General features: G+C 31.8%; 1 protein-coding gene across 1 annotated transcript in view; it reads right to left on the bottom strand.

Annotated features, from left to right (window-relative positions):
• Positions 1 to 2,627: 2,627 nt before the first annotated feature.
• The window catches only part of LOC147073485 (uncharacterized), a 47,949-nt gene continuing 23,410 nt past the window's right edge, over positions 2,628 to 27,166 (bottom strand). The window contains exons 5-11 of the mRNA XM_085945658.1: positions 22,780 to 22,877; positions 21,869 to 22,019; positions 16,232 to 16,407; positions 11,059 to 11,188; positions 10,133 to 10,266; positions 7,862 to 8,048; positions 2,628 to 2,752 (exon numbers count right to left, since the gene is read on the bottom strand). Coding sequence (XP_085801784.1) covers positions 2,748 to 2,752; positions 7,862 to 8,048; positions 10,133 to 10,266; positions 11,059 to 11,188; positions 16,232 to 16,407; positions 21,869 to 22,019; positions 22,780 to 22,877 — 881 coding nt within the window. The 3' untranslated portion in view covers positions 2,628 to 2,747. The remainder of the gene's footprint in view (positions 2,753 to 7,861; positions 8,049 to 10,132; positions 10,267 to 11,058; positions 11,189 to 16,231; positions 16,408 to 21,868; positions 22,020 to 22,779; positions 22,878 to 27,166) is intronic.

The raw sequence follows: 27,166 nt of genomic DNA, 5'->3' as shown, positions 1-27,166 counted from the left end.
CAGTTAGGGTGAATATAGCTGAGAGAGGCATTCATTCAGCAATAAACTGAGAGTGGCTGAGAGCGAATAAATGTATGAAGCTTATAGGTCATTGTTAACTGCAGTGTGGTACCACATATCATTCAAAGTGAGCGTTGAAAATTTTTCATATAAAGGTGTCATTTCAGCCATGCATTTTATCGTAACTGTATTGTCTATGAAGTATTTCCTATGCAATTTTATAGCGAAGAAAGCTTTCGTCACAATAGATTCATCATTAATTCTGGTGTGAGTTTTTTCTGTATCGATCTGAAAAATAATAAAATATTAATATGTGTCATAATAATTATGCCTAATAAAAACAGCCCCACGATGGCTAAGCGGCTTACGCATCGGCTTATAATGTCGTGGGTCCCGGGTTTATATTTTGGGTCTCAGCAAATACCCATATTGTTTTTCAATGTGTGTTTGCAAGCAGAATATGGACCTAATAAGGTGAGCAAGTGGCTAACATCAATTACTCGTATAAATAAAACCTGTAAATACAAACCTACCCGTAGATGCCCATTATTAGAAAATAATTATATCTACTATTATACTCTTAATAAATCAAAAAATCTTCAAGGAATTGTGGATTTTTTTTCATAACAATCTAAATAACAATATTCAATATCATAATAAATTCTTATTAATTGACCTATTTTTTCAATATAATAAATAATTTACACATATTAAATTGGTAGCATTCTTTGCTGAATATAAATAAAATACACCTCAGATACAAACCATTTAGAAAAAAACACAATTATTATGTATAATCATCAGTAGGCTGATGATTAGTACCTCCGCTACACGGATGTACATTGGAACATGTATATGTCTAAGAGCGATTGAAGACACATACCCACATTCCATGTGACGGAGGTACTCAGCATTTACTCACTAGCATTTTTTTTTACAATTTATTTTTTTACCCAATCTCTCAAAAGGTTACCGACCACTGATGTAGATAGTGTTTGTTACTTTTTAAAATTAAATTAGGCCCTTAACCCAAATCATATTAGATAAGAGTCAAAAAACATTTATTTATTTAATAAATACCTATTTAAAATTATGCCATTTAACCAAACACAATTTTAGATATTTTATAAATAGAAGAATATTTTTATCGTCTATTTAATTAGACCTCTAAGACACCGTGCGTGTCGCAATTATGTAAAGAATTATAATAAAATAGTTATGTTAAAATTTCTGCGTTACATTCGAATTTATGCACACAATTTTAATATCGCGTCGAGCGGTAAAACATAATATACATGTTAAAAAAATATTTTCGCCAAATGGGACCCATTAGCAGCAACCAGAATGCGCTTAGCATTATCGAGATTCAGTACAAAGATTCTGAATGTTTTTTCATCGACTATTTTTCAATGTCACAACATGATCTTGTAACTTGAAACTACATTTTAATAATTTTAAGATTTCATGACGTACTTACATGTTTGTTATTTACGTAAACTGTAATATTTGCAGCTGGGTAAGATGTAATCGAACAATTTCCTTGTAACAAATCTCCCATGCCATACGAGTAAATCATTTTTTCCGTTTCGATTAATGGAGATGAAGTAGGTAGGACTGAAATAAGTATTAATAATAATTGGTCTGCAATTTAATTAAGCTCGGATCCATTAATTTACCGTTATATGTTTTTATTCTAAATAAATATTATGTAATAATTACAACGGTAGATATTATCACCAAATGAGGTTAGTTTTTGCCAGTTTCAATACATAGTGAAACTTTGTAATGAGATTCATAACTAATTGAAGAAGGATAGATAACTGATGACATGCTTAATTCAAACGACGCATCCCTGTCTCTTAAGAGACGCGAAGCCCAGCACTGCAATTTTAAAATAAAATATTTTCAGGATCCCTCAGTCGGGCACACGATACATAAAAACATTCTGTCATAGACTGTTTAGACTGGTAATTTTTTTAACTTTAAAAAATAAATAAATCCTTGCAATCAACATCCGTACTTTCACTCTATAACAACTGCTTTGCTAACCACTTTGGTGAGGAGGTACCACCATGCCGCTCTTCTTCCATCCTCTCTAGGAGTGCAAGTATATCCAAAGTGACAATACTTATATACATTTGAGAGATTCTAAGCCATTTTTAACATCCACCATAATTATTTATCCAACATAGATATTTAGCTTTTGGTTGGGCCAAATATGATGACTGTCGCAAAACCAGGGCAATCAACAGTTACGGATCATGATACAACCGCGATTGCGAATAACGTGAAGTTACCTCAAGACAACGGGCGCGTGTAGACTTGTTACCGCATTTTATTGATTTCTTCATTTATATAATATACTGATTCAAAAGTTAGTTCGAGTATCAGCAAGAAAGCGGTCGTATGCGGGCTTGTTATAACTTAGACGTCGTTAACCACAGAGTGACCGAAAACGCATATGTTGAGCTTTGTTGCACTAAATCTGATACGGTTTGAGCAAACGTCGCGTCTATCATAATGCATATATTATTTAGACATTCAATTTTTAATTTTTATTAACTAAACATTTGGTAAAACACTATAGAATAATGTTATTTATTATGATTTTCTTACCTATAACATCAAATCTGGTTGAAGAACTCGTGGTTTCAAAAGTGGGTTCCTCCAACGATACCTCGCATTCATACAAACCGGAAATACCAGGTTTTACATTTACTAATGTCACTTGAGTTTGATTAGATTGATCAAGCTGTAAAAAAATATGTCGTTAAGCAAGCATTCAGAGTGTATTCATTGGTAGAGCGACAGAATCTAAAATCGGTTTTTGTCATCTACACTCGCCATTGGTGCATAGATTTAAACTATGTTTAATCATAGTACTAAAAAATAAAATAATGTGTGCGCTTTTTGATTTGTGTATAAATTAATATGATGTATTTTGTATTGAAGCGTTGATGACAATAAAATGGCTATCCCACTGTAAATATTACTCTCTACTATTGAATAAAAAATATGTTTTATTTTTTGTGAAGTATCTGGTACTATTCCAGTGAATCAGATAATCAACACCTAGGACGGGGTCGGCGAACCTTTTTACGTACGCGTTTCAAAATTTCCCAAATATTATTTTTCGACTGCCTGACCTGACAATCATTTTTTAAATTACGCCATACATTTTGGTCCACCAATTTTAAAACTGTGCGCCACAATTACCACAGCTATTTTTCTGGATAGAAAATAAATTATTTATTACCATAAAACCTACTTAGTTTGATTCTTTACGTAGAAATTGTACGTCAAGGCGTAGACGTCTCTAAGACGATTGATAAATAAAAGGTTATTCTTACATCCACGTGTATATCAATATGAGGGAATGCTTTTTTCTGTGGTAAACTTTCCTTTTGGAATCTGTAAACTTCTAATTTTCCTTTATACCATTTAACACTGTAAATAGCTTGATTTGTATCGTGATGACACTTCAAGACTGTACTACCACCTTTTACTAATATACTCGGCGTTGCTTCTGACCACATTTTCTTGTCAGCTTCCTCTTTCGGGACCTCATGTTCTAAAAGAAAAATGCGTTGTATTGAAAAAATAAAGGCATAAAGCATAAACGAGTAATACAAAAAACAACACTGTATATTTTGAAACACTTCAATACACTGGAACGCCTTGATATTCGGCCGAGCCAAAAATTTTGCAAGATCCAGTGGCAATTGGAGCTTTTGTTTACTTAGATCTTTTAGAAGCCGCTGTCTCTGGGTATCATACCGAGGACATTGCCAAACAACATTATTAACATCTTCAATCTCACTTCCGCACTGGCACCCAGGGTCATTATTTATTATACCCAAGCGAGCGAAGGATGAGGCGAGATTATAATGGTCCGCTCTACAGCGATTGATTGTGACAATTGTTTCCCTATTTAACATTTTATTGGTATACCATGGTTTGGTTTCAGAATTGTAATAACTATGAAAGTACTTTTTCCCTTTTGTTAGACCTTGTTCTTTTATTAAATTATCTGTTTCAGTTTTGGCTATTTTCTTAAGGGGGGACATGCTCGTCAAAGGTCAAAATTGAGTTTTTATTGTATTTTCAAACCATGATCCTGGACACTCCTTAAACGTTGTAGATGATCTATTTATATAATTTTGAAGCCTTATTATCCTTTATAGTTATTTTAAACATTTGATGACTGCATGAAGTATTTTTGTTACATAAAATAGTATTCTTTTAAACCTCTCGCTCTAATGTTTTAGAATATAGTCATATTTAGGTACATAACTGTGCAGTGGTGTTAAGATTTTTTACATTTATTAATTTTTAAATGCATTTATAAAACCATTAGTATAATTTATTACGAGATAATTTTTGTAAAATATTCACGATAAAAAATTATTTTGATAATCTCTGTGATCCCAAATTTGACAAGAATTAGGCATTTTATTATTCAAAAAATCGGCAAGATTAACACATTTGAAGATGATTCTAAAGATATTTATTATAAACTATGTCTTTGACCATTCAAGTGTGATAAACATCTTATGAATAATGATTGCTTTATAATAATTATTGACCTAAGAATAAGGTAGTGTTTTTTTGAAATACGCCATTTCTTTTGTCACTCCCTAGTGGTTAAGCTACAACATACGGGCGTAGCCATAAAATGACAAACTATAATTAAAATAGGGAGTAAAATTATGTTAACGCGCGTGTTTGAACATGTACCTAACTGAATTTTTTTTTATTTTTTTTTAAACGGTACATGTTCAAACACGCGCGTTAATATCATTTTACTCCCTACTTCAATTATAGTTTGTCAATTTATGGCCACGGCCGTATGTTGTAGCTTAACCACTGGGGAATGACAAAAGAAATGGCGTATTTCAAAAAAACACTACCTTATTCTTAGGTCAATAATTGAGCCGTTGCCCGGAATAATGTTGTATCCAACAAAACTGTCAATGTTGAGTTATTGATGGAATAATGTTGGGTATGTTATTATGCATCTTTTAAGGTAAGTATTATGGTCGGGAAACAATATTTAAGCTTGTGGCAGCATTTTAAAGTTATTGGTTTATGGAAGAACGTTGTCTATGCAGTTGTCAAAATGGCGTCGCCGTCCGTCAATATCACGGAGCGTGGCTTAATTCATGTAAATAAAGGAAGAAAACGGACATCCAATGTTTTAAACTGGAGAGATAATAAAGCCAAGAAGTTGAAGGATGCAGGAAAAGAATATTTATCCAGAAAAAATATTATTAAACCTGCAATTGAGCCACCGAAACAGGTTTGTGGAATAATGTTGTATACGATTTGACAGTTCTATTGATGTCACGAATAAAATTACTATGTTCGACATATTATTCCTCGTCGAACGTTAATCGATTGTATTCAAATGATTTATCCATATTGTTATTTGATAATAATGCTTGCATTATATTACTCTTTATATTGTTACTTAATATAATACCTTTTCAAATTTTTTAATCGTTTCTTTCTATTTTTCGCAGGGTCGCGTTTGTGCCGAAAAATGTTTGAATCGCGGATGTGTTCTCGATTTTAACATTAAGACAGAAATACAATCAGCATTCAGGTTGCTAAATCATAATGGACAGAGTCATTATCTCGTCTCATGTATCGAGAAATTGAATGTCGGACGCCGTATTCAGAGAGCAGACGAAGATAGTGCTAATTATGATAATCACTCACCGATTGACTTATGCTTTGTGACCGTGAATTTGCTTTAATAGAGCAAAGGAAACGGGTTTCGAAGGTAATGGTGCCGGATCAGTGGAATCAGGTTATTAAAGAAAGCCGTCCAAACAACCCATTTCATATACAGAATATGGATCGCATTGACTTTAAAAATTTCACAGATGTTGAAAATGCAATGCAGAGACCAACAAAAATGAAGATCACTGGTGCCATTTGGCTTCAGCTCTCTGCTGATGATCCCACGACAATCAGAGCTCGAACCTCCCACAATGAACTGGAATCATGGACATCATACAGTCTTCTACCACCTCTTCGTGGAGGACGGGGAAGATTGGCTAACGTACGGAGAAATTTCATGCAGTTAGGGAGCTTGGAACTCACTCCAATGTACTCCAATCCGCTGCCAATCAAGGCTGCTAAGCTCAAAGACCTCAATGATATGTGTGAATTCATGCTAGATGAGCACGCTGCTTTCTATAAGGCACTATTGAGTGAAGTAGAATAAATAAAAAGCATTTTGTGGAATAATGTTGTATGTGAAATTTTCATATACAACATTATTCCATTAATTCACTATATTTTTTTGTAATAAATTCAAATTTAATTGTCTTTCTTCACACTTTATATTTTAAAACTCTTAATAATTGTTTGTTTATTGTATTTCAAATATAAAATGTAAAAAAACATAACTGATTTAGTTTTTTCCATTTTTCTCAAAACAAGAATATTGTTGGATACAACGTTATTCCGGGCAACGGCTCAATTATTATAAAGCAATCATTATTCATAAGATGTTTATCACATTTGAATGGTCAAAGACATAGCTTATAATAAGTATCTTTAGAATTATCTTCAAATGTGTTAATCTTGCCGATTTTTTGAACAATAAAATGCCTAATTCTTGTCAAATTTGGGATCACAGAGATTATCAATATAATTTTTTATCGTGAATATTTTACAAAAATTATCTCGTAATAAATTATGCTAATGGTTTTATAAATGCGTTTAAAAAATAATAAATGTAAAAAATCTTAACACCACTGCACAGTTATGTACCGAAATATGACTATATTCTAAAACATTAGAGCGAGAGGTTTAAAAGAATACTATTTTATGTAACAAAAATACTTCATGCAGTCATCAAATGTTTAAAATAACTATAAAGGATAATAAGGCTTCAAAATTATATAAATAGATCATCTACAACGTTTAAGGAGTGTCCAGGATCATGGTTTGAAAATACAATAAAAACTCAATTTTGACCTTCGACGAGCATGTCCCCCCTTAAACGTTTCCAAAAAGTCTGTATACGGTATGGGAAGTTTATTAATGCTCCTCTCAAGAGTTGCTGTTTTTGCAAGGCTATCTGCGTTCTCGTTCCCCAGAATTCCAATTTAACTACTTTTTAATTACCATATTTAAATAGCATGCATTTTATATCTAATGGCTCCCTAATCAAGACACAAGAGCTGTGGCGATCGCGCTGTAAGGATTAATCTGCTTAGCGACGTCTTTAACATCGAAAACGATGTTTTGCATGCATACGTAAATACACAACGAGTATAGAATAATATATATTATGATGTACCTATATCTAATTTATAAGCTTAGAGCTCAAATGAAGTTAATATAAAATTAAGGTCATGGATGGTGAACTGATATAAAAAAAATACATTTTAACAAGGATGATAATAAATTATACAACTTAAAATAATTATGCGATGATAGAAAAAAATAATGTGGAAAAATTTATCATATCAAAATATACCAAAGTTAGCGTAACCAATACTCCTTTTCATTATAAGATTTTCTTCATCATTCTTTGTGATTTTAAAACTTAGACTATAACACAAAATAAAGACGGAAGATTAAATGACGGAGAGCAGAGAATTGGCTAATCACTGTAATGCCATAATACTCATTTTTTATAAATATAAATGAATATAAAAATGTGAATGGTTGAATGCAGGTTTACTATAGAGACACAACTATCAAGCACATTTGAAAGAAATCACGACCATCAACAGCGAAACACCCAGAAACAAAAACATATACAAATTACATTTTTGTTTCAGTCGGTATTCACTCCATAGATAATATTATTATATTTATGTAAATGAATTCAAAATGTTACGTTTTATTTCCGGCTTGGAGACTACAACACTTGCTTCGCTTTCATAAACAGTCTTAATCTCTGCAATACAGCTTAAGGTGATTTTATCTTCAATAAAATGACTGCTTTGAAGTTCAACCGATAATTTGATTTCTCTAGATTGAGTATTATTCTCAAGGTCATTGACAATATTTGATGTTGGCCGAACCTGAAAACATATTATGTAAGAACTACAAATTACAATTACAAATTACAATACAAGTATTTGTTGTCAGTATGTATTTCCCATTGTTGAGTACGCATAGTGCCTGAAGATGCCTAAAGGCGAAACCCGGTTCGCAAAAAACGATTTGAATGGAATAGTAAGAACTTACATTAATTATAATTTAAATTCAAATTCCATCAAGTACCCTCGGTCGATAGTATTAAAATGTTTATTTTTTAAATAAGTTCCATATATTATATCAATCGTTAAACTTATTAACGGAGATAGCAAGATAAATATTATAATTAAATTTCCAAACAGTACAATATAGTAATTAACTATCTCTTTTATTCAATAAATAATTCACAAGACTTAAGAATGTACCATTCTGATTATTGAACATACATAATTTTGAAAAACACTTTCTGAGAAAATATATTATGACCAATAGAAAAAATCTTTTTGAAAAAAGTAAGCCACTCCGGCAGGGAATCGAACTCTGCATATCCTGGGTTTACGCCGCGACCATCGTATTTACTTCTATGCTACGCAGTAACATACTAATTGCGACACATTTTAACTATTGGCCTTTTTAATACCTACTCATCAGTGTTCTTCTAAATCAAGCTACGTTGGCAATCGGTTTTTGTTTTTATTAAATCAAAGTAGATACCTATTACTTCAATTACTAACCGACGTCGTGGATTTCTCCCATATTTTTTATGATGCAACTTACTTGAACTTGCTAATAATTTATAATTAACTATTTCTTTTATTCAACGAATAATTCACGAGATATAAGAATGTACCATTCTGATTATTGAACATACATAATTATAATATATTTTCTCAGAAAGTGTTTTTCAAAATTATGTGAGTACAATATTAGATATGTATTTAAAATTCTGTTGTGTTGTGTTTTATTAGTAGATAGGTACGCCGTTATTTATTTCAGGAAAAATTAACAGCGACAAAAAATAATTTATATGAAAAGTTGCAATTTTTCCAACGTGGTGGAAACTGCTCCGGCTATTAATTTTAGTCTTATTATTGACCCTATCGCCAATTTCCCCTTCTCATAAAGATGAATTATTTCTCAATAATAGTAATTTACCAATTTATTAATTGAGTTAGCATTTACTTGGTAGAATTCCATTTTACAAGAAATGAAAATATAATTAATATTAAATTCTACAGGTTTTTAAAAAGGTTTGTCGATAGCTATTTCGGTTGTCACACCATTATCAAGACTATTCAGATAGGCCGTTTGCATTTGCTTAAATACTATACGTGTAGATAGAGACAGAACACATTTTCTTACTCGTTCAAACAATATTATGACTTTGTATACTTATTATTAATTGTAATATTATTAATACTTTGAAAACCCTAAGTGGGTTTTTAATGGTTATCAAAATTTACAAAATTTATCAAAAGTACAGTGTTCGAGTGCTTTGGTTATTTATTGACATTATTAATCAATTAAAATATTATTAGTATAATTGTGTTATTCATGTGCTTAAATTATAATTATTTAATAGTGGCGACGAATGCATTACCAAATTTTCATTAATTATGTGATTACTTTTGGATAATTCGTGATCAATTTCCAATTATATTTTCCTTTCTAGTAATGTACTAAGTATTTTGTAGTTTTATAGCGCCCGTATACGTGTATGAACATACTGGCACACATAGTATGTAAATTAAACTATCGCTATAATAACTGTTTACACGTAAAAGTTCTGACTGTGTCGCCAATCTTATTATTAAAACGAAAGCGAGACGCAATGTTGTAATTGTATGTATAATGGTATTTGACAGGTTGTGAAACTGTTAAAAGTCAAAAATGCTCTTTGCGGTGTTAGTAGTTCGTACCGGTAGGTTCGCCACTATAGTTGTACTACCCCAAAGTCCCAACTATTATGTGAAAATTTGAAGCTTCTGAACTTTTTTGATCCATGCATGTAATCTTGCAACTTGCACGATTATACGTTTTTATACATACATTTTCTTGTTATCGCCGCGATAATATGTATTACTAGCTCCGTTTACAAGTAAATCCACGTGTAAACGGAGTATTATACCTTTTCACCATTGATATACATCGTAAGATCGGCAGCAGGACGCGATTGTCCTATAGAGCAATTTGCATTCAAATCATCTCCTACATTATACTCATCATTTTCTACTTGTATTATGACATCAGAAGTTGGAGGTTCTGAAAACAAGAAATACATTAGTAAAGTGTGTTTAAATATTGAATTAAAATTTACAATGAATCTGGATAATGACTGATACTTCAGTCAAACCATCGACGCAAATACTTTTACCTTGAAATGCTTGTTCTTTTTCTCTTTAATATCCTTTGAATAACTAACATTTATGAATCTTTTTTTTTGTTACGTATTGTTTGTTTCCATGATATCCTATATATTTTCCACTAAGTTAACATCTCGAAGACCTTTACTTTACTACATATTTCTTTTTTCTTCTTTCTTTTTTTACCCTGTCATGCCCCAGCATTGGGGCGCATCACAAGTTCGCCTCACTTCCCTGGGTTCATTGCTAAGCTCTTGCGCCTCTCGTCATGCCAGACCTGCAGCGCGTAGTTCACTTTTGTAGCACCACTGCAGGATGATGGAGGGCCAGCCACGCGACGGAATACTTGAGGCTGTGCCACAAGGATACGAAGTATCGCTTTCTCTAGCGACAACCAGAACACATGTCCCAGTCACGTAAAGCATCTCTTCGTGATTAGGTACCTCAATCACCGAGGGCTGGTATGCCTGCTCACGGACACGAATGTTTGTAACGCGGTCGCCGGACATAATATAATATACGAGATTTTTATATATATAGAGATTAGTGTTCTTAATTTCTTCGCACTTCCAGAGAATTTTGTTGAATGGCTTTCTATTTTAAATGATTTATAGTAAAAACCAGAAGCGTAGAAAAATAATAAATAATAATAAAATTTATATTAAATTAATAAAATTATTATTTTACATACCAACGACAGTTATGTGTGTTACAGCTGTATATATTTTATTGTTTTCGTCAATCACTTTACATTCATATTCTCCAGACATTTCAAATTTAAAATTATCAATCATTATTTGATGTGAGTTTGTATAATTTAGCTAAAACAACATAATACATTAGAAAGTATTTCGTATTACATACTGATTAATTATTATTACATATAGGTACCCAATAATATATTTTAGTTTTTCATTAGGTAAGTACATAGTTTTTATTCAAGACGAAATATAATACACAGAATTCATTTAATAATGTCACATTACTATGTATTACATAAATAATACCACCTCTTAAACATACAGAATATAAATATCATTAATTTATCAAAAATAATGTCCAGGAAGATAAAATTTTAGTTAATCTAGCAATCCGAGCAGTGGCGGCTCTTCTTATACCATGCAAGACGTGCAATGCACTGTCTGCATTTTTAAGACATCGCTCAATTTTTCATTGTTATTCTAATCTACCATAACATCATACGTTTGTCGACTAACTATTTAGCTGACTAATTGCATTTTATGAAAAGGAAAAACCATAAAGCGTGATTTACTATTTTAAATCACTCTCACACAACCCTCTTGGGGGAGTCTGTAACCCCTAGAGAGTTCGTCACCAGGTGGCGGATGGGAGAATGCCCTAATCAAGGGTAGGAGAAAAATAAAATATCTCCCGTGGACCAACAGACCTGGCCCTCCAGGTTGGGGGTTGGGTAGAAGGCTAACCACCCACTCCCGTAAAACAACAACCAGGGTTCACAAAACCAAACATCCATGTCTCGGACAAATGGCAAATTCATAAAGACTACCCAGCAAGAAAAACGGACTAATAATTGGATATTGGAACGTACTAAGCCTATACAGAACAGGAGCAGCACAAAACCTAGTGGAGGAATTAACCAAATATAAGGTCCAAATCACAGCTATTCAGGAAATTTGCTGGCCAAATAGTGGTGAAATTGCCATTGGCCATTTATTATAGCGGGAATTTGGATGGCAAACATATATTTGGAACAGGTTTTGTTGTTGCCAAAGAGACAGTAAGCAGCGTTCTCTCGTTTAAACCCATCAGTGAACGCATATGTGTACTCTGAATCAAAGTAAGATGGTCAAACATTTCCCTAATTAATGTACATGCACCTACTGAAGCATCAGAAGAGACCGAAAAGGAAGAATTCTACGACCTCCTTGAAGCAACATTTGACAGACTTTCAGGGCATGACATTAAATGTGTATTGGGGGATTTTAACGTGAAACTGGAAAATAAGGCGGTTTATACCTTTTATTGGAAGTGAAAGCCTGCATAACACGACCATTGAAAATGGAAAGATGGTTGCTCTCTTCTGCAGTGCTAAGAATCTGGTTGTGCGGAGCACTATGTTTCCACATAAAGATATTCATAAGGTCACCTGAAATTCCAGAGATAGCAGGACGCACAATCAAATTGCCACTTTCTTATGGACAGTTGGCATTGAAAAACAATTGAAGACATCAGAAGCTACAGAGGCGCAGATTGTGACACGGACCACATCTTGTTAATAGTTAATTTTAAAGAAAAACTTTCGAAAATCATCCGCAAAACTCCCAAAATAAGGACGAAATACCACGTAGAAAACCTTAATATCTTATCTAAAAGAGACTTTTATATTAAGGAAGTCTCTAATCGAACCCAAATACGGGAAGAGGGCTCGATATCTCGGGATGTCGAGGACCGGTGGCAAGAAATAAAACAAGCCATCCATCAAGCGGTGGAAAATACATTAGGAATAGTAACAAAAAAACAATTTGATAAGTCTTGGTACGATGACACGTGCTGGCAGATAGTAGATGAAAGAAAAGCGGCAAAGCCTTTTATCTACAAAATCCACAAAAGGAAAAATATTTAAAGGAATACACAGACAAGGCAAATAAAGCTCGAAATCATTTCGAGAAAATGGAGGAAGAAGCTAAGGCCAATAATACAAGGTCATTCTTTGTAGAAGTAAATCTGGAGAAAAGAGGATTCCAATCAAGAACGTCCTCAATCCGAGACCCACAAGGTCATATAGTGGCGGAAAAGGACTTAGTTCTTAATGTATGGAGAACACATTTCCAAGATTTACTGCAAAGCTCCAATCCATCCATCTCACTTGAATCTCCAACTGTAGACACAGCTGAACCACTTATTGCACCACTCAGCAGAGCAGAACTCAAAGGAGCTCTTTGGCAAATAAAAAACAATAAGGCGGCGGGCAACGACAACATTCCCACGGAACTACTAAAGCACGGAGGGGAAGCTTTTCTCAACTCCATGCTGGGGTTGTTTAAACAAATCTGGGAAGAAGAGAGAATACCTGAAGAATGGAGAGAGTCACTGGTGTGCCCAATCCTCAAGAAAGGAGACAAGCACAACTGCACAAATTATCGTGGCATATCTCTCCTACCGACAGTGTATAAAGTTCTCTCAAATGTTGTCCTAGCAAAAATGTTACCTTATGCAGAAGCTGCTCTGGGTGACTATCAGTGTGGGTTCAGGAGAAATCGCAGCACAACGGATCAGATTTTTACACTGTGCTAGATACTAGAAAAGAGATGGGAATATAACCAAGATGTGCACTGTCTCTTCGTTGACTTCAAAACTGCATACGACTCTGTGCATAGAGAAACTCTCTGGAAAATATTGAAAAAGTTTCAGTTCCCAGAAAAGCTTATCAATTTGGTAAGGGTATAATATACAGAAGGATCGCGAAGCAGGATACTTATCCAAGGAGATGTATCGGAATCCTTCGAGGTGACAGGTGGGCTGAGGCAGAGCGACTCTCTATCACCGTTGCTTTTCAATCTTGCATTAGAGAAAGCAGTGAGAGAAGCTCTCAAAAGTGACGGAGGAGTCGACTTGAATGAATCCCATAAATTTCTTGGCTATGCAGATGATCTGGTGATCCTGGGCGACGATCAGGCACATATAGTTGATATTTTCACTGCATTGGAGGCCACGGCAAAGAAAATTAATCTTCAGGTTAACGCAGAGAAGACCAAGTACTTAAGAGTGTCGAGAAAAAACCGAAACTCAGGAAATATTGTAATTGGCAATTCCATATTTGAAAAAGTAGCACAATTTAGGTACTTAGAAACTGGGGTCTCTGAAAAAATGATCTTGACACAGAGCTTGCCTGCCGACTGAAGAGTGGAAATAGAGCGTTCTTTGCATTGAAGAGCATAATATTTGGGTCCAAACTGCTGTCCAGAAAAATGAAGTTTCGGGTATACAACGTGATCGTAAAACCTATAGTTCTCTACGGATGCGAAACCTGGAGCATTATGGAGAAACAAGAAAAGACTATCCAAGTATTTGAAAACAAAATTCTCCGAAGAATACTTGGACCAATTAAAGAGGACCAAGGGTGGCGCATTCGTTAGAATGCCAAACTTTACGAGTCCTTCAAGCCGAAGATCAGTAATATTCTGAGGGCAAGAAGGCTGAAATGGGCCGGTCACGTTGTAAGGTGCAAAGAAAGCAGAGCTCTCTACAGGGTCTACAAAGGAGTCCCAGTGGGTATCCGGCCTCTAAGCCGACCTCGGAAGAGATGGTCGGACGCCGTCAGCAGGGATGCAGCGAAGCTGGGTGTGACCGACTGGAAAAGAGAAGCTCTGGACAGAGACGCCTGGAGGATGGTTGTGCAGTCGGCCATGGATCTAAATGGACCTTAGCGCCAGATTAATCAATCTCACACAACCCTCTATCAGAAATAGTAATCTCATATTATAGATGTAAACACTGAATACAATATTGATTCTTCGAAATTTTATAAATGAAAATTTAAGTATTTTAACATGAATTAAAAAAAAATCGACACACCATGTACGATGAAGTGTTTTTCTAATATAAAACTTTTTTGAGATATATAATAAATAAATCTAGACATAATTATTTAATTCACCTTCTGAAGAAGTTAGATATTTCAGCCATTTTACACTATGCTGACTTATTTTTATAGAAGGTTAACCATTGCGCACTATCAGAAAAATGCTATTCTGAATACCACCGGCCGCCACTGAATCCGAGTATTACGAAAAATACTTAAGCGTGCGTATAAACGCTGAGCTCTTGGAACAATTTTAAGCTCAATATAGTTAATGACATGCAGAGGGTGTGAATACTTAGACGGGACGGGCATGTTGTTGAATGTGATGCATTCTCAGTTTTCCACAATGTTTATAAAAGAGCCTTAATATACACTACAACTGTGGGTCACCCCCGGAGAAGATAGGCGGAGAACATAGAGAGGGAGACAAAGATTCTGAGACTAAGGTTTTTGGCTCACTCAGAAACTAAAATCTAACGAATTGGCTGCTGATGAAACTCATAAACTGGCCTATGCTTGGCACACAGCGCTACTGAAACCGACTTGCAATAATAATCTCATAACAGTCATAACCTGAATTGTCAAACCCATTGTCTTTCCTACTTCATTCTAAGCTTTTTCCGTAATATCTTTACGGGTATATTCTGACAGCCTGTAATTATACAGGCAGGAATATTTCTCAACTTCTGCTACAAATTTTTAATTAAAAATCGGTACGTCCAACAATAACTTTTGACGTCTTGACTTATTATTACTTGTTCAGTTCAGTGCTACCAATTTTAGTAAGAAAATATATTTTTTCATCGAATCTACTGACATTGGTACCACTATTGTATTGGTGACTGGAAACTGAGAGACTGGAAAACTAGCATGTCGCGTCTCTTCGGTTTCGGTCACAAACGTTTTGAAACTGAGAGATTCCAGTTTTGCCGTCAACGAGCCGCCATTGAAATACATTAGCTAGATACCGGCTTGAATTTTAGTTCAATCTCGTTTTTTTTAGTGTTCTCGTGAGTGGATGCCCTAACTGGAGAGAAATGCTTAGTGGTACATATGCCTGAGGTATGGTAATGTAGTCACCCATGGACCTGTAGCGCCAAGGTAAATAAATAGTAAAAATTATCTAGATTTTTTATGTGTTCTATAATAAAATAACTGTGACGGTGTTCAATTAATATTAGGATTATCTTTAAAAACATAATAAAACCTGGATATAATAAACGTTCATATTTTAATATTAACAAAGAATATTGCGTATTAAATTTATAATGTACATTAATTATATTCATGAGATACTTACATTAATATGAGAAAATGGTCTACGTTCACGATCATTCTTGGGGTAGGTGTAAAAGTTTACTTTTTCAAAATACCAGCTCACCACCGATATCTCGTTGATTTTAAAATCACTTCGCCATTTCAAAAGGTTATTTTCGCCCTTACGGACGACATTTGAGGAAACATCTATATGCATACCTGAAAAATCGAGATCAAGAAATAATATCATGGTTTTAAAACAAAGTTATTATAATGGAGTTTTACCACGTCAACGCCATTCTAATTATTGATGAATACCTCATTTTTATTTAGCTGCTCTTATTACTTGATGGATAGACATTGTATTAGAAACAACAAACACTTAAACAAAACAAATAATTATATCAGTTAAATATATTATATTATTTTTCGTTCTTATTTCCTTAATTTATAACATGGTCGTGTTTACGATATTCTCAATTGGTGACTAAGCAAATTAACAATACAATGTATTTGTATGTTTATTGATATTACAAATTATCTTCTTGAAAATTGTTATAAATTATTTAATGGAATGACATTTAATATGAAATTTACAAGGATAATTCAGAAGCTAATTAATTGATTAAATTCAGGTCATAAACTAATATTGTTAATGATCTTATTTATATCGTTGTTATTGACATGCATGTATTGGTTTTATCATGTGGTACTTTTGCGAGTTTTATATTATGTGATTGACAATAAATTAGACCCTTTTGTAAACCCACTTTTTGAATACATTTCTACAATAATATGATTTTAGTATTATGAAGTTCACATCAAAACTATTGAAAGATATCAAATGTAAATTTCTCCGTTATATAAACTTTAATTCTGGTATTCCAGCTGCGTGTACAGTAATTTAAAGAGGATAACACATCTGTCCACATTAAAATAAAGGCATCAAATAGCAAATCTTTTGTCGATGGTTAAAATAGTAAAATCAATCACAGTAAAAAAAATTCGACCTTTTTCACACAATTTTTTTTAAAGCCAAATTTTTTGTATTTAAAGCTAATGATTCATTTTCTTTCAAATAGTTCTTATATTGACATATTAAATACCTCCTGATTATGCAATAAGCATTGTAATGAATTTTTTTTTCGTGTATCTACACAACTTCTTTTATTTTTTCATACTTCGATATGCTGGTTTTATCTAGTTGAAATTTTTCTTTATTTTTCTTTAATTTAACGATACAATTTAAATGCATGCATTGTCTATAAATAAATAAAATATATCTTCCGTTTAGCTGGAACATATGAATACTACACGGCGCCTTCTTGTGCCATTGTCAGATACTTGCTATCAATATCGACGTGCCCTAGAAAAACCATGATAAGTCTGAAAATAGCGTTTTAAGTTTTATTAGCTTTTTATAATATCATATTTTTTGTGCATGTCCTGTAAAAATTTCAGGTCTCTAGCATAAAAATTGACAAAGTTAGGTTTTCGACAATGGTGCTCTATATCTACATATCGCATCGACCAAATTTGTGTTCACATAAATATCCGAGGAGTATAGTCATATATCAATAAAAAAAGTGTACTGCGTTTTATTTTACGAGTAAGAAGGTTGTTATCCTTGCAATAACAGTCTTTAACGGAGATCCTAATATACGGCATGGTTTATATTGACGTATCACATTAGTTTTGAAAAATATATTGGTTTATCTTCGAAAAATATTGGAATTTGCAGTAGGTAAATGCAGTTTTAGTTAAAAAGCTACTCACTAGTCACTAGTACTAGTGTTTTATTATCAAAATATTATATTATTGAATGTAAAACAAACAAAATAGAAAAGAATTATTTTGTACTAATATAGGTAGGTACTTTTACTATACTAGGACACAGTAATAATGTTTAAATATTGATTATTCATTATATTGATTCATCAGCCAATTTCAATCCACCGCAAAATAAAGACCTCCACAAGCTTTCTTCGACTATTTTCGGTTAATTACTCTTCTACTTAGATACCCAAAAACCAATGTTGTAGGTAATATTTAAGTTTGAAATTGTTATATTATTTGATATTAAACAAATATCCAATAGAAAACGATATGGATATATCATTATAATAATTCACTGTTTCAATTATTTAGATGAGTAAAAAAAGTAGGTAATTATAAATAAACTTAATTTAAATAAATACCCAGCAGAAAACGACATATTTTAATTAAATATTATTACCTATCACTAGAAAACAAATTGTTTTGCAATTAAAAATGTACCCACCTAAAATATCCGATCATGTCCGATCATAATGAGGCCCCCCACAGATTGGAGAACAGGTTTTGTTTTTACGAGAAATGGATGTCAGCCACTTGCTCAACCTATTAGGTACGTACTCTGACTCCGACCACAAATTGAAAAACAATTTGTATCTATTTTTCAGACCCATGATTCAACCTCGGAACCCACGATGTTATAGGCCGATGCTTATACCTATAATATTATGTTTTAACTTCAAAAAATTATTTTATTTTCGGTACAGTATGACACATTTTGATTAAATTAGTCTTGTACATCGATAATAACAACTAGGCAGTATTTGCATGTTTAAATTACAAAATATTTTATTATTTAAAAGGAAGGACTTATCTAGCTAGCAAATACAAGAGAGTTTATTTTATTATTCTCTTAGTAAAATTCTTACTAATTACGGAATAATATTTATGACTTAAGAAAGTGAAAAAAATCATTTTTATTACTCTTTCAAATGGTGAGAATTTCCGAAAGGCTTACTAATTGATTTGTACACATTGGGACCAACTTAAGCTCATTGTAAAACTTAAATACGTCCGACGTGTTAATTTTATGTTTGCAATAATATAAAAGGGTATATATTATTATTACTTTGTACATTGAATGTTTCTCGAAAACGAGCTCTGTGGATTATAAATTATTATTACATGTCGGTCACCTAAAAGAAAAGATTAGCCGGGTTTTTTTAAAACTTATTTTATCTATTATTTTCAATAGAATTTTACCGAAAAATGTGTATAATAGTCAGTTTATGAATCATTTATTGTTGTCTAGAATCTAGGTAAATAATATGTATGAGATGGGATTAACATATTGTGGTATCCCCGGTAGGTATAATATCAAACAAAATATCAATTGGTTTTGAAAAATCTAGTACCTACTCTCATATATACTTACCTCGTATTAATTTATTGAATATGATTGTTTTAAAATATGAAAACTAGCATAAATAGTAATTACTATTTTTTATCTAAGTTAAATCGGTCGGAGTTATATAGATCGATCAAAATAGTAAGTTAAATAAAGTGCTATGAATGATAATTGATATTAAACTATGTTTTTTTGAGAAAGTATTTAATAAAACTCTACGTAATTGATTAGATTAGATAACAATAATGTATCATTTAAAGAAAATACTAGTTAAAAGCCAACCGTTTAGAAAAATGCAGATTCGTACCACGATTATTTAAATTTTAAACTAAATATTACAATGTTGGGGAGGCACATATTTATTTTATCTTTCCAAATAAATTATTGCAATCATGACACCTCGTATTAATTAACATAACTGAGTTCAATTAAGACGTACTTATACTGATGTTTCATGATTTATGTTGACAATTAAATATACTTAATTCAACTATGTTTACTAATCGATAATTAAACTCATATCAACAATAAACATTAGAAAAACAAAACGAAAGTTAATATGATCACTGTATCAGTATTTATAAGCTTTTAATTACAATTTTACAAGATCAATTACAGAAAGATATTATGTTGCAAAGATTGAATTGAAAAAAGTGAATAGAAGGTAGGTACTGAAAAGGTTATCACTTATCACTCTTGCTACAGCAGAACTACATAATGTTGTATCAATGTTATTTTAGATAGGTAATTACCTAATCGTGATTATAGAATGTGTATGTAATACAAGCCTAGTATAAATTTTATATGAATTTAACTTCTGCTGATGAACATTTTAATAATGCCATCTCATTTGATAACAAAAGTGAATTCAGCTGTCTTTAAATAATAATTATTAGATTATAAATAACACTTTCCTTAGGTTTATTAGTATTAAAATTTGTGAAACTAATAAACCTACTTAAATATATTTTTTCCAACATTTCGATGCTTTGGTAGGTACATTTGTGCCAAATTGTTATGTATAATATTATATTCCACTAGTTATTTAATATTTTTATATTTTTGTATTGAACAATAATAATTATGTGTGTTCTAAAGTGATAATTACTAATTTAATTCACTCAGTATATCCTTTATGTAAACCATTAACGAACTTATAATGATTTATTTAATGAAATATATTATCTCTCTGGTTTCGATAATTGTACTGAATATTAATTAAATTAAAATTGTTCTAGCGATATACATGACCATTAACATTACATTGTTTTTTTCTATCTATTCTATATTTTTAATGAAAAATTTGTTACGAAGTAGGTATAAAAAATAGATATTTTATTGATGGTGTAGTAAGTAGTGTTATGTACTAATTTCCTCATAACTTCTTTATTATTCCATTATAAACATTTTTCCTGAATGTTTATTATTTCGTAATGTACATATTCTGATTATTTATAAAAATATCAATAATAATTTGCAAAAAAACATAAAAAGTCATACTTAAATACATTTAAATTATAAAAACTCCGTATAAAAATATATATATATATCAATATGTCCCTATATCCCTTGTTAAGATTTTATAGACACGCTGTACTATTTCGAGTTAAATATTGCGCAATGTCAATTTTTCCGTAAAAGAGCGTTATAACTATAGTTGTAATTAATAAAATCGTATGGAGTAAGAAAAATGCGACGTAAAATAAGGTTTCTATCTCAGAATATGAATGTGTTATGCGGAGTCAGTAATCTATTTCGTCCCCGCAAAAGCATGTTGAATCGAGTCAAAATATAAAGTGCGTAATATTATTCCAAATAAAAACGATTTTTGGACATTATCTCAGCTGTTAATTAATGAATCATCAATAAATTTTGATAGGAATATAGACCATAAAATGGTCTATCTGATTTACTTAAATAAGATAAGAAAAAACTTACTCATTTTATATGATGAATTTAATAGCGTAAATATTTTAGTTTTTTCGCTCTCCTGAACATTTATGATTTTAGACTTATCATGGTTTTTCCTGGGGCCGTCGATATGTACATTCAGAAAACGCATTAAATTGTCATTATTAATAAACAATAGAACTAAGTAACGTATTGAGAAGTTAATACAATTAGCTAATGAGAAATTACACTCAATATACTTTTTTTACGAGAAATGGATGTCAGCCACTTGCTCAACCTCATACCCTATACAGACACAAATTGAAAAAAAATATGTGTACTTGCCAGACCCAGGATTCAAACGTGGGACCCACAGCGTAATAGTCCGTTATAATAAATAAAAATAAAAAATATAACCGATTGAAAAACTTTCTTATGTTATCCTTACTTATTGCGAAGACTAAGCTTCACTCTGTTTTTTAATTAATTTTTAGTTTATAATTCCATTATAATATATCTATTTCTAAAATATGTAAATAGGTATACATAATATTGTATCACTTCAACTTTGTTAAACAATGCGTTAAAATAAAACTGGTCTTAGCGTACCTTTAGTTTCAGGTGTGTAAAAACTATTTACATCAGGACATCTTAAAAATATCTTTCCTTCATAAGTATCGCCATTTTCAAGCTTAATTAAGATGATAATATAGTTATTTTTTCCATATGAACCTGTATTGTTAAATCCTTGATAGTTTATCTAAAAATATAAATTAAATTAAATTCATTCATAATTATTACTCGATAATATATTTAACGACAGCACGTTAATAGTGCACTCTCGAATAATATCAGCTGCCAATTAATAGTCGAAGCCTATTTGATTTAATTGAAAATTTGATGGCTAAACATAAATTAATGGACTTTCTGGGACTATTTATAATTAAAATATTACTCCGCAAGATGTTTTTCCAATTTGTAGGTCAGGTTCATTGGACATGCGATGCCTGAAATTCATTTTGCGGCAGACATTTTTACGTACCGGTTTATAGCTTTAAACACAAAATTATTAAACCATGACTTAAAAACTTTAAATTTGTCCTTGGAAAATAAATCAATTTATTTAATATTATCCCAGTTCAAAAATAGTGACAGAAAACCATAATATATATACATATATTTACAAAACAAGAAAAAATCAAGATTAAGATATTATAATAGTATCATGTATTTTCACAACGCAAACTTTTGCTTCGCCCAGATTACTTCATGACTGGTGTGCAGCTTTAAAGCTTATTATCATGTAAGACGCTGAGGTTCTTCTTAAAAAATATTTTCGGCGGTTTTTCTTTAAGGGACAATACACAGAATAGACAAAAATGGATGTTTTTTAACGCGTGTTATAATTTGAAAGTATTTTAACAAACACGAACTTTTTAATAGAGATCTGTCACGCAAATGCAAGTTCAATTAATTTAACATTTATTTTATTAGATTTCTATTTCAAATATGTCTCATACCTGCTTATCATCAATAGTGAGTGACTGAATTTGGGATTCTCTGTTCATTGCGAAAGCACAATCTTCTTTTTCATAATGTTTTGTTGTTTTTTGGCTATCTGAAATAATTCAATATAATATAATTGAAACAATACAAGATTCTGTTTAATTTGTATTAAAGTAACGTATTTTGATAAATTTATGTAGGTATTTACATAATTTTGAAAACACTTTATAATGTATAAATAGAAAAAATCTTTATAATTAACTATTTCTTTTATTTAACGAATAATTCTCAAGATTTAGGAATGTACCATTCTGATTATTGAACATACATAATTTTGAAAAACACTTTCTGAGAAAATATATTATAACCAATAGAAAAAATCTTTTTGAAAAAAGGAAGCCACCCCGGCAGGGAATCGAACCCTGCATATCCTGGGTTTATGCCCCGTCCATCGCATTTACCTCTATGCTACGCAGTGACATACTAAGTGCGACAAATTTTAACTATTGGCCTTTTTAATACCTACTCATCAGTGATCGAACCTACGTCACTTAAGTTTCGTGCTCTGTGCATTACCCCTATGCTAAAAATGCCACACTAAATTGCGGCTTATAGTTTAATGCCAATAGTTAAAATTTGTCGCAATTAAGCATAGTGGTAATGCACAGTGCGCGAAACCTAAGAGACGTAGGTTCGATCCTGCCGGGTGTCTTAATTTTTTCGAAAAAGATTTTTTTTGTTGGCTATATTTTCTCATGAATGTTTTCAACATTATGTAGGTATGTTCAATAATTAGAATGGTATATTCTTAAATCTTGTAAATTATTCTTTGAATATAAGAAATAGTTAATTATAAATTCATGTGTTCGATTAACATAATATGATGCAGAATAATACATGGAATCATTTCAAACTCATACGTCGCTGAATGACTCTCATAATTTTATTTGGTACATAATAAGCTATATTAAAAAAAAAATGGCACAGAAGAAAAAATAAATTGCCAGTTTTACAATCGGTTCGCTAAACTTATGGTAGAGGGGCATTAGGTGTTCGGGTTCGGCGAGATGCTTATGTACTAAATTTGGATGAACGCAATTATACGAGCGTATTATATGGGCATTTTCGCCAAAGTTTGTACATTGCGTTTTTGGCATGTCCCATGACTTTGATTGATTTTTTCATAGTTATTATATTATAAAATGTTGGAAAGTTATGTACTTTTAACATGCAAATTTATTAATTTACTCTATTCAATCAGTTAAATACAACTATCTGACCTGTATATATTTTTAATTGATTATTTAGATCGAAAGGTAGTGCGTTTTTACCATGTCCCACCCATAAATTCAAATAAACAAAGTCTGATTTCGTCATTAATTTTGAGTGTGTAAAATTAAATTCGTAGTGTTTTCAACAGCTTACATTATATATTTTTGGAAAATATATAGTTTTTTCGTAAATTTGTACCAATATTGAAAAAAAATCACGTTTAAAGTGTGTCCCAGGATATTTGAAAAAGTGGAACTCCACATTCCGTTACCACGATTTTAGCATGAAGGCGAAAAATTTTCACTATAAATATGTTTTTTTTTAATGTAGCAACATTTTTGTATAACACTGATCGCCATGTACACTTTAAATTGTTGGTGTGTGTCGGTATCGCTATCGGAACAGGTTGCTTTCTGGGTTGGTCATTTAAGAAGTTCCACTACTGTTACCACGATTTATAAGGTAAGAAAACACATATTTCTATTTCACATACTACACATATGGAGCTTATCTTTCATACTACAGATATAATAAAACATATCGCAGGTTTAACAATAAAACTAAGCTAAATTTTGGCTTCAAACACTTCTGAAACAGAATCCGTTACTTCCACTCCGAAACTATATTGGTGGTAACGTATATGTGGAATGTAAAAGTAACGAAATGGCATGCATAAAGTTGGGTTTACAGTGTGTGTTTAGTTCTTCATAGATTATAAAAAAAATTATTTTGTCTGTTCGTATGAAAAACAAAAATATTTTCATTAAAATAACCTGACTATAATATAATAATATAATAAAGATTAAAAAAGTATGTGATATGTCTGAATACGCAAAAATAGCGCACATAAAAGTATGGAGATAAAAAAAAACAACAGAAGGAAAAGAAAAAACACCAGACTGAAATAATTGCGAGACAGGCACTGGCTCTGTCATACTCTTTCTGTTATACGCCACCAAAATTTTAAAACTTCTCCATACATTTTAGGCATAGAAATTTATAAAAATGTATGAAAAAGTATTTTTTTGTCACGTTTAACAGAAATGTGTACTCGATTAGATTTAATACCTGGAACTGTAGGTATTCGCGAAATGTCAGAAAAGTACGTCTTGATTACAATCAACCTGTATAGCTACATTTTATGTTGATGAATACAAGTAAATTTCAAGACAACATACAGTCGAACTTGGTTATTATTACGAGGAAGATGGAACCGACTGAATTTGCTTGTTATAAGCGTTACTTGTTATATCAGAGAATAGGTATTTTTAAATGAGCATGTCACATTACACAAAAAGCCGAAAATAAAAAATTTGGAAACCATCGTAAAAATCCCCGAAACGAGCATGGCATTCATAAACTACAAAAGAAGTTGTTTATTGTAATTAACGCTGGTAGGTACCTACGGACTTCACAAACCTTGGATTTTTCAACCATATGCGTGGATACTTTTTTATTATTGTCGGTGAAACACCAATAAGGTAGGTACTTAGACACTTTACTAGTGTCATAAACGTAATCCGACCCCGGCGGCATCCTGTCCAATCGGATTTTATTGCTTAGGGTCGAAATGTTTTAAAACGGTCGACACATTAACAGTATTTTAGCTCGGTATATCCGATAAGTTGCTCGTTATAACAGTGAAAAAATTAAATGTATGGCGAAAATCATAAACCAATTGTCAACAAATGTTTCGTTATTACATCCGAGATCTCGCTATGTCAGAGATCGTAATAACCGAGTTTGACTATAATTATTTTCGTAAAAGTTATATACTCCGTGCCGCGCTAGGAACTCGCGTCTGAATCCCTTGCTGATTTTTTTTTTCATATATTGTTAATTTGCTTAAAAATATTTTTTATCTGAGTTACAAATAATATAAATGCCAAATAAAGTTATGGTAATGTATAGTGTGTCAAAATTATTACCTACCTTATTTTACAAGTATTGTGAAATTTATTATAAAATATGTCTATTTTAGTGATTAAGTTTGATTTGTTTTGTTATTTTGACGCACGTTGAATATTTATCTGTCTATCAAAAAATTCAAATAAATTTCATAAAACAAAAATTTGTTTTTATGGTAACATGTAACTTAAGCTTTACAAATTACACTCCGTTACCATTTCGTTCCATTCCGAAAATGTCCCCAAAAAAGTTGAACGTTAACTATTTTTCATTTGATTATTAAATAACGAAACTTATTTATTTTTCCAATAAAATTTAGTAAAAGTGATTATTGTCTTTAAAAAAATAGCAGAACGAACATTGATTGGTTTTTTCAAATACTAAAGGAAAAATGCTCTGCCATTATAGACATAGGGTAACGGAGGGGAACGAAATGTGCCCAAGAATTAAAATTCAATAATATTTTTTGACTATTTGTAGTTTTATTTTGAAGTGTATGGTTTTTTTAATCTAATAGAGCTCTTTTAAGTGATAAAAAGTGTTTCATTCATGTTTTAAAAGCTAAGTTTCGTAGTCACGGAACGGAAACTTATTATGCCCAATTTCATAATAAAAATGATATAAATATTGTATTAATCAATATTTTGCTGAAAAATTGCTATCACCAATTCAGCAATAGAACAAGGAATCTGCTAGCTATATAAAAATGGTTAATTTGAGTGAAAAAATAATATTACCCAAATTTCAAACATGTACAAACTTTGGCGAAAATGCCCATATATCTGGCGTAAAATCGCATTCGAAAATTTTGGATGAACACCCTATTATTCTCCAGCAGACTATAAAGACATCCATTGATGAAATAATACAGCTAAACTGACGAAGTATTAAGAGCATATTTCAGTGAAACGGCAAATAATTTTCAACTATTATAGGTGCGACGTAATTTTGGACTTGCTTGCAACCATAGAGCGAGAGTCGAGCTGTGAACGCGTCAATCTGTTTCGTGATGGCGACGGGAGTATAAATATGTAATTAGTTTGTTTGGTTTGTAAAAACCCCTCTTCAGGTGAAGGCCTCCTCCAAAGAGTCCCACTGGACTGCATATTTGTAGCCAATTTGGGCCCGCTGTCTTTATGATGTCGTCTTGCCATCTCGCATGGGGACTTCCTCTATAGCGTTTCCCTTTTGGGCCGTTCCATGAAGTAATTATTTTTATCC

The sequence above is a fragment of the Rhyacophila brunnea genome, unplaced genomic scaffold, assembly GCF_057557595.1.
Source record: "Rhyacophila brunnea isolate RB1 unplaced genomic scaffold, BYU_Rbru_1.0 scaffold_18, whole genome shotgun sequence".
In the NCBI taxonomy this organism is placed as follows: Eukaryota; Metazoa; Arthropoda; class Insecta; order Trichoptera; family Rhyacophilidae; genus Rhyacophila; species Rhyacophila brunnea.
Note: the sequence above shows the minus strand (reverse complement) of the source record. Positions and strands in the feature narration are given on the sequence as shown.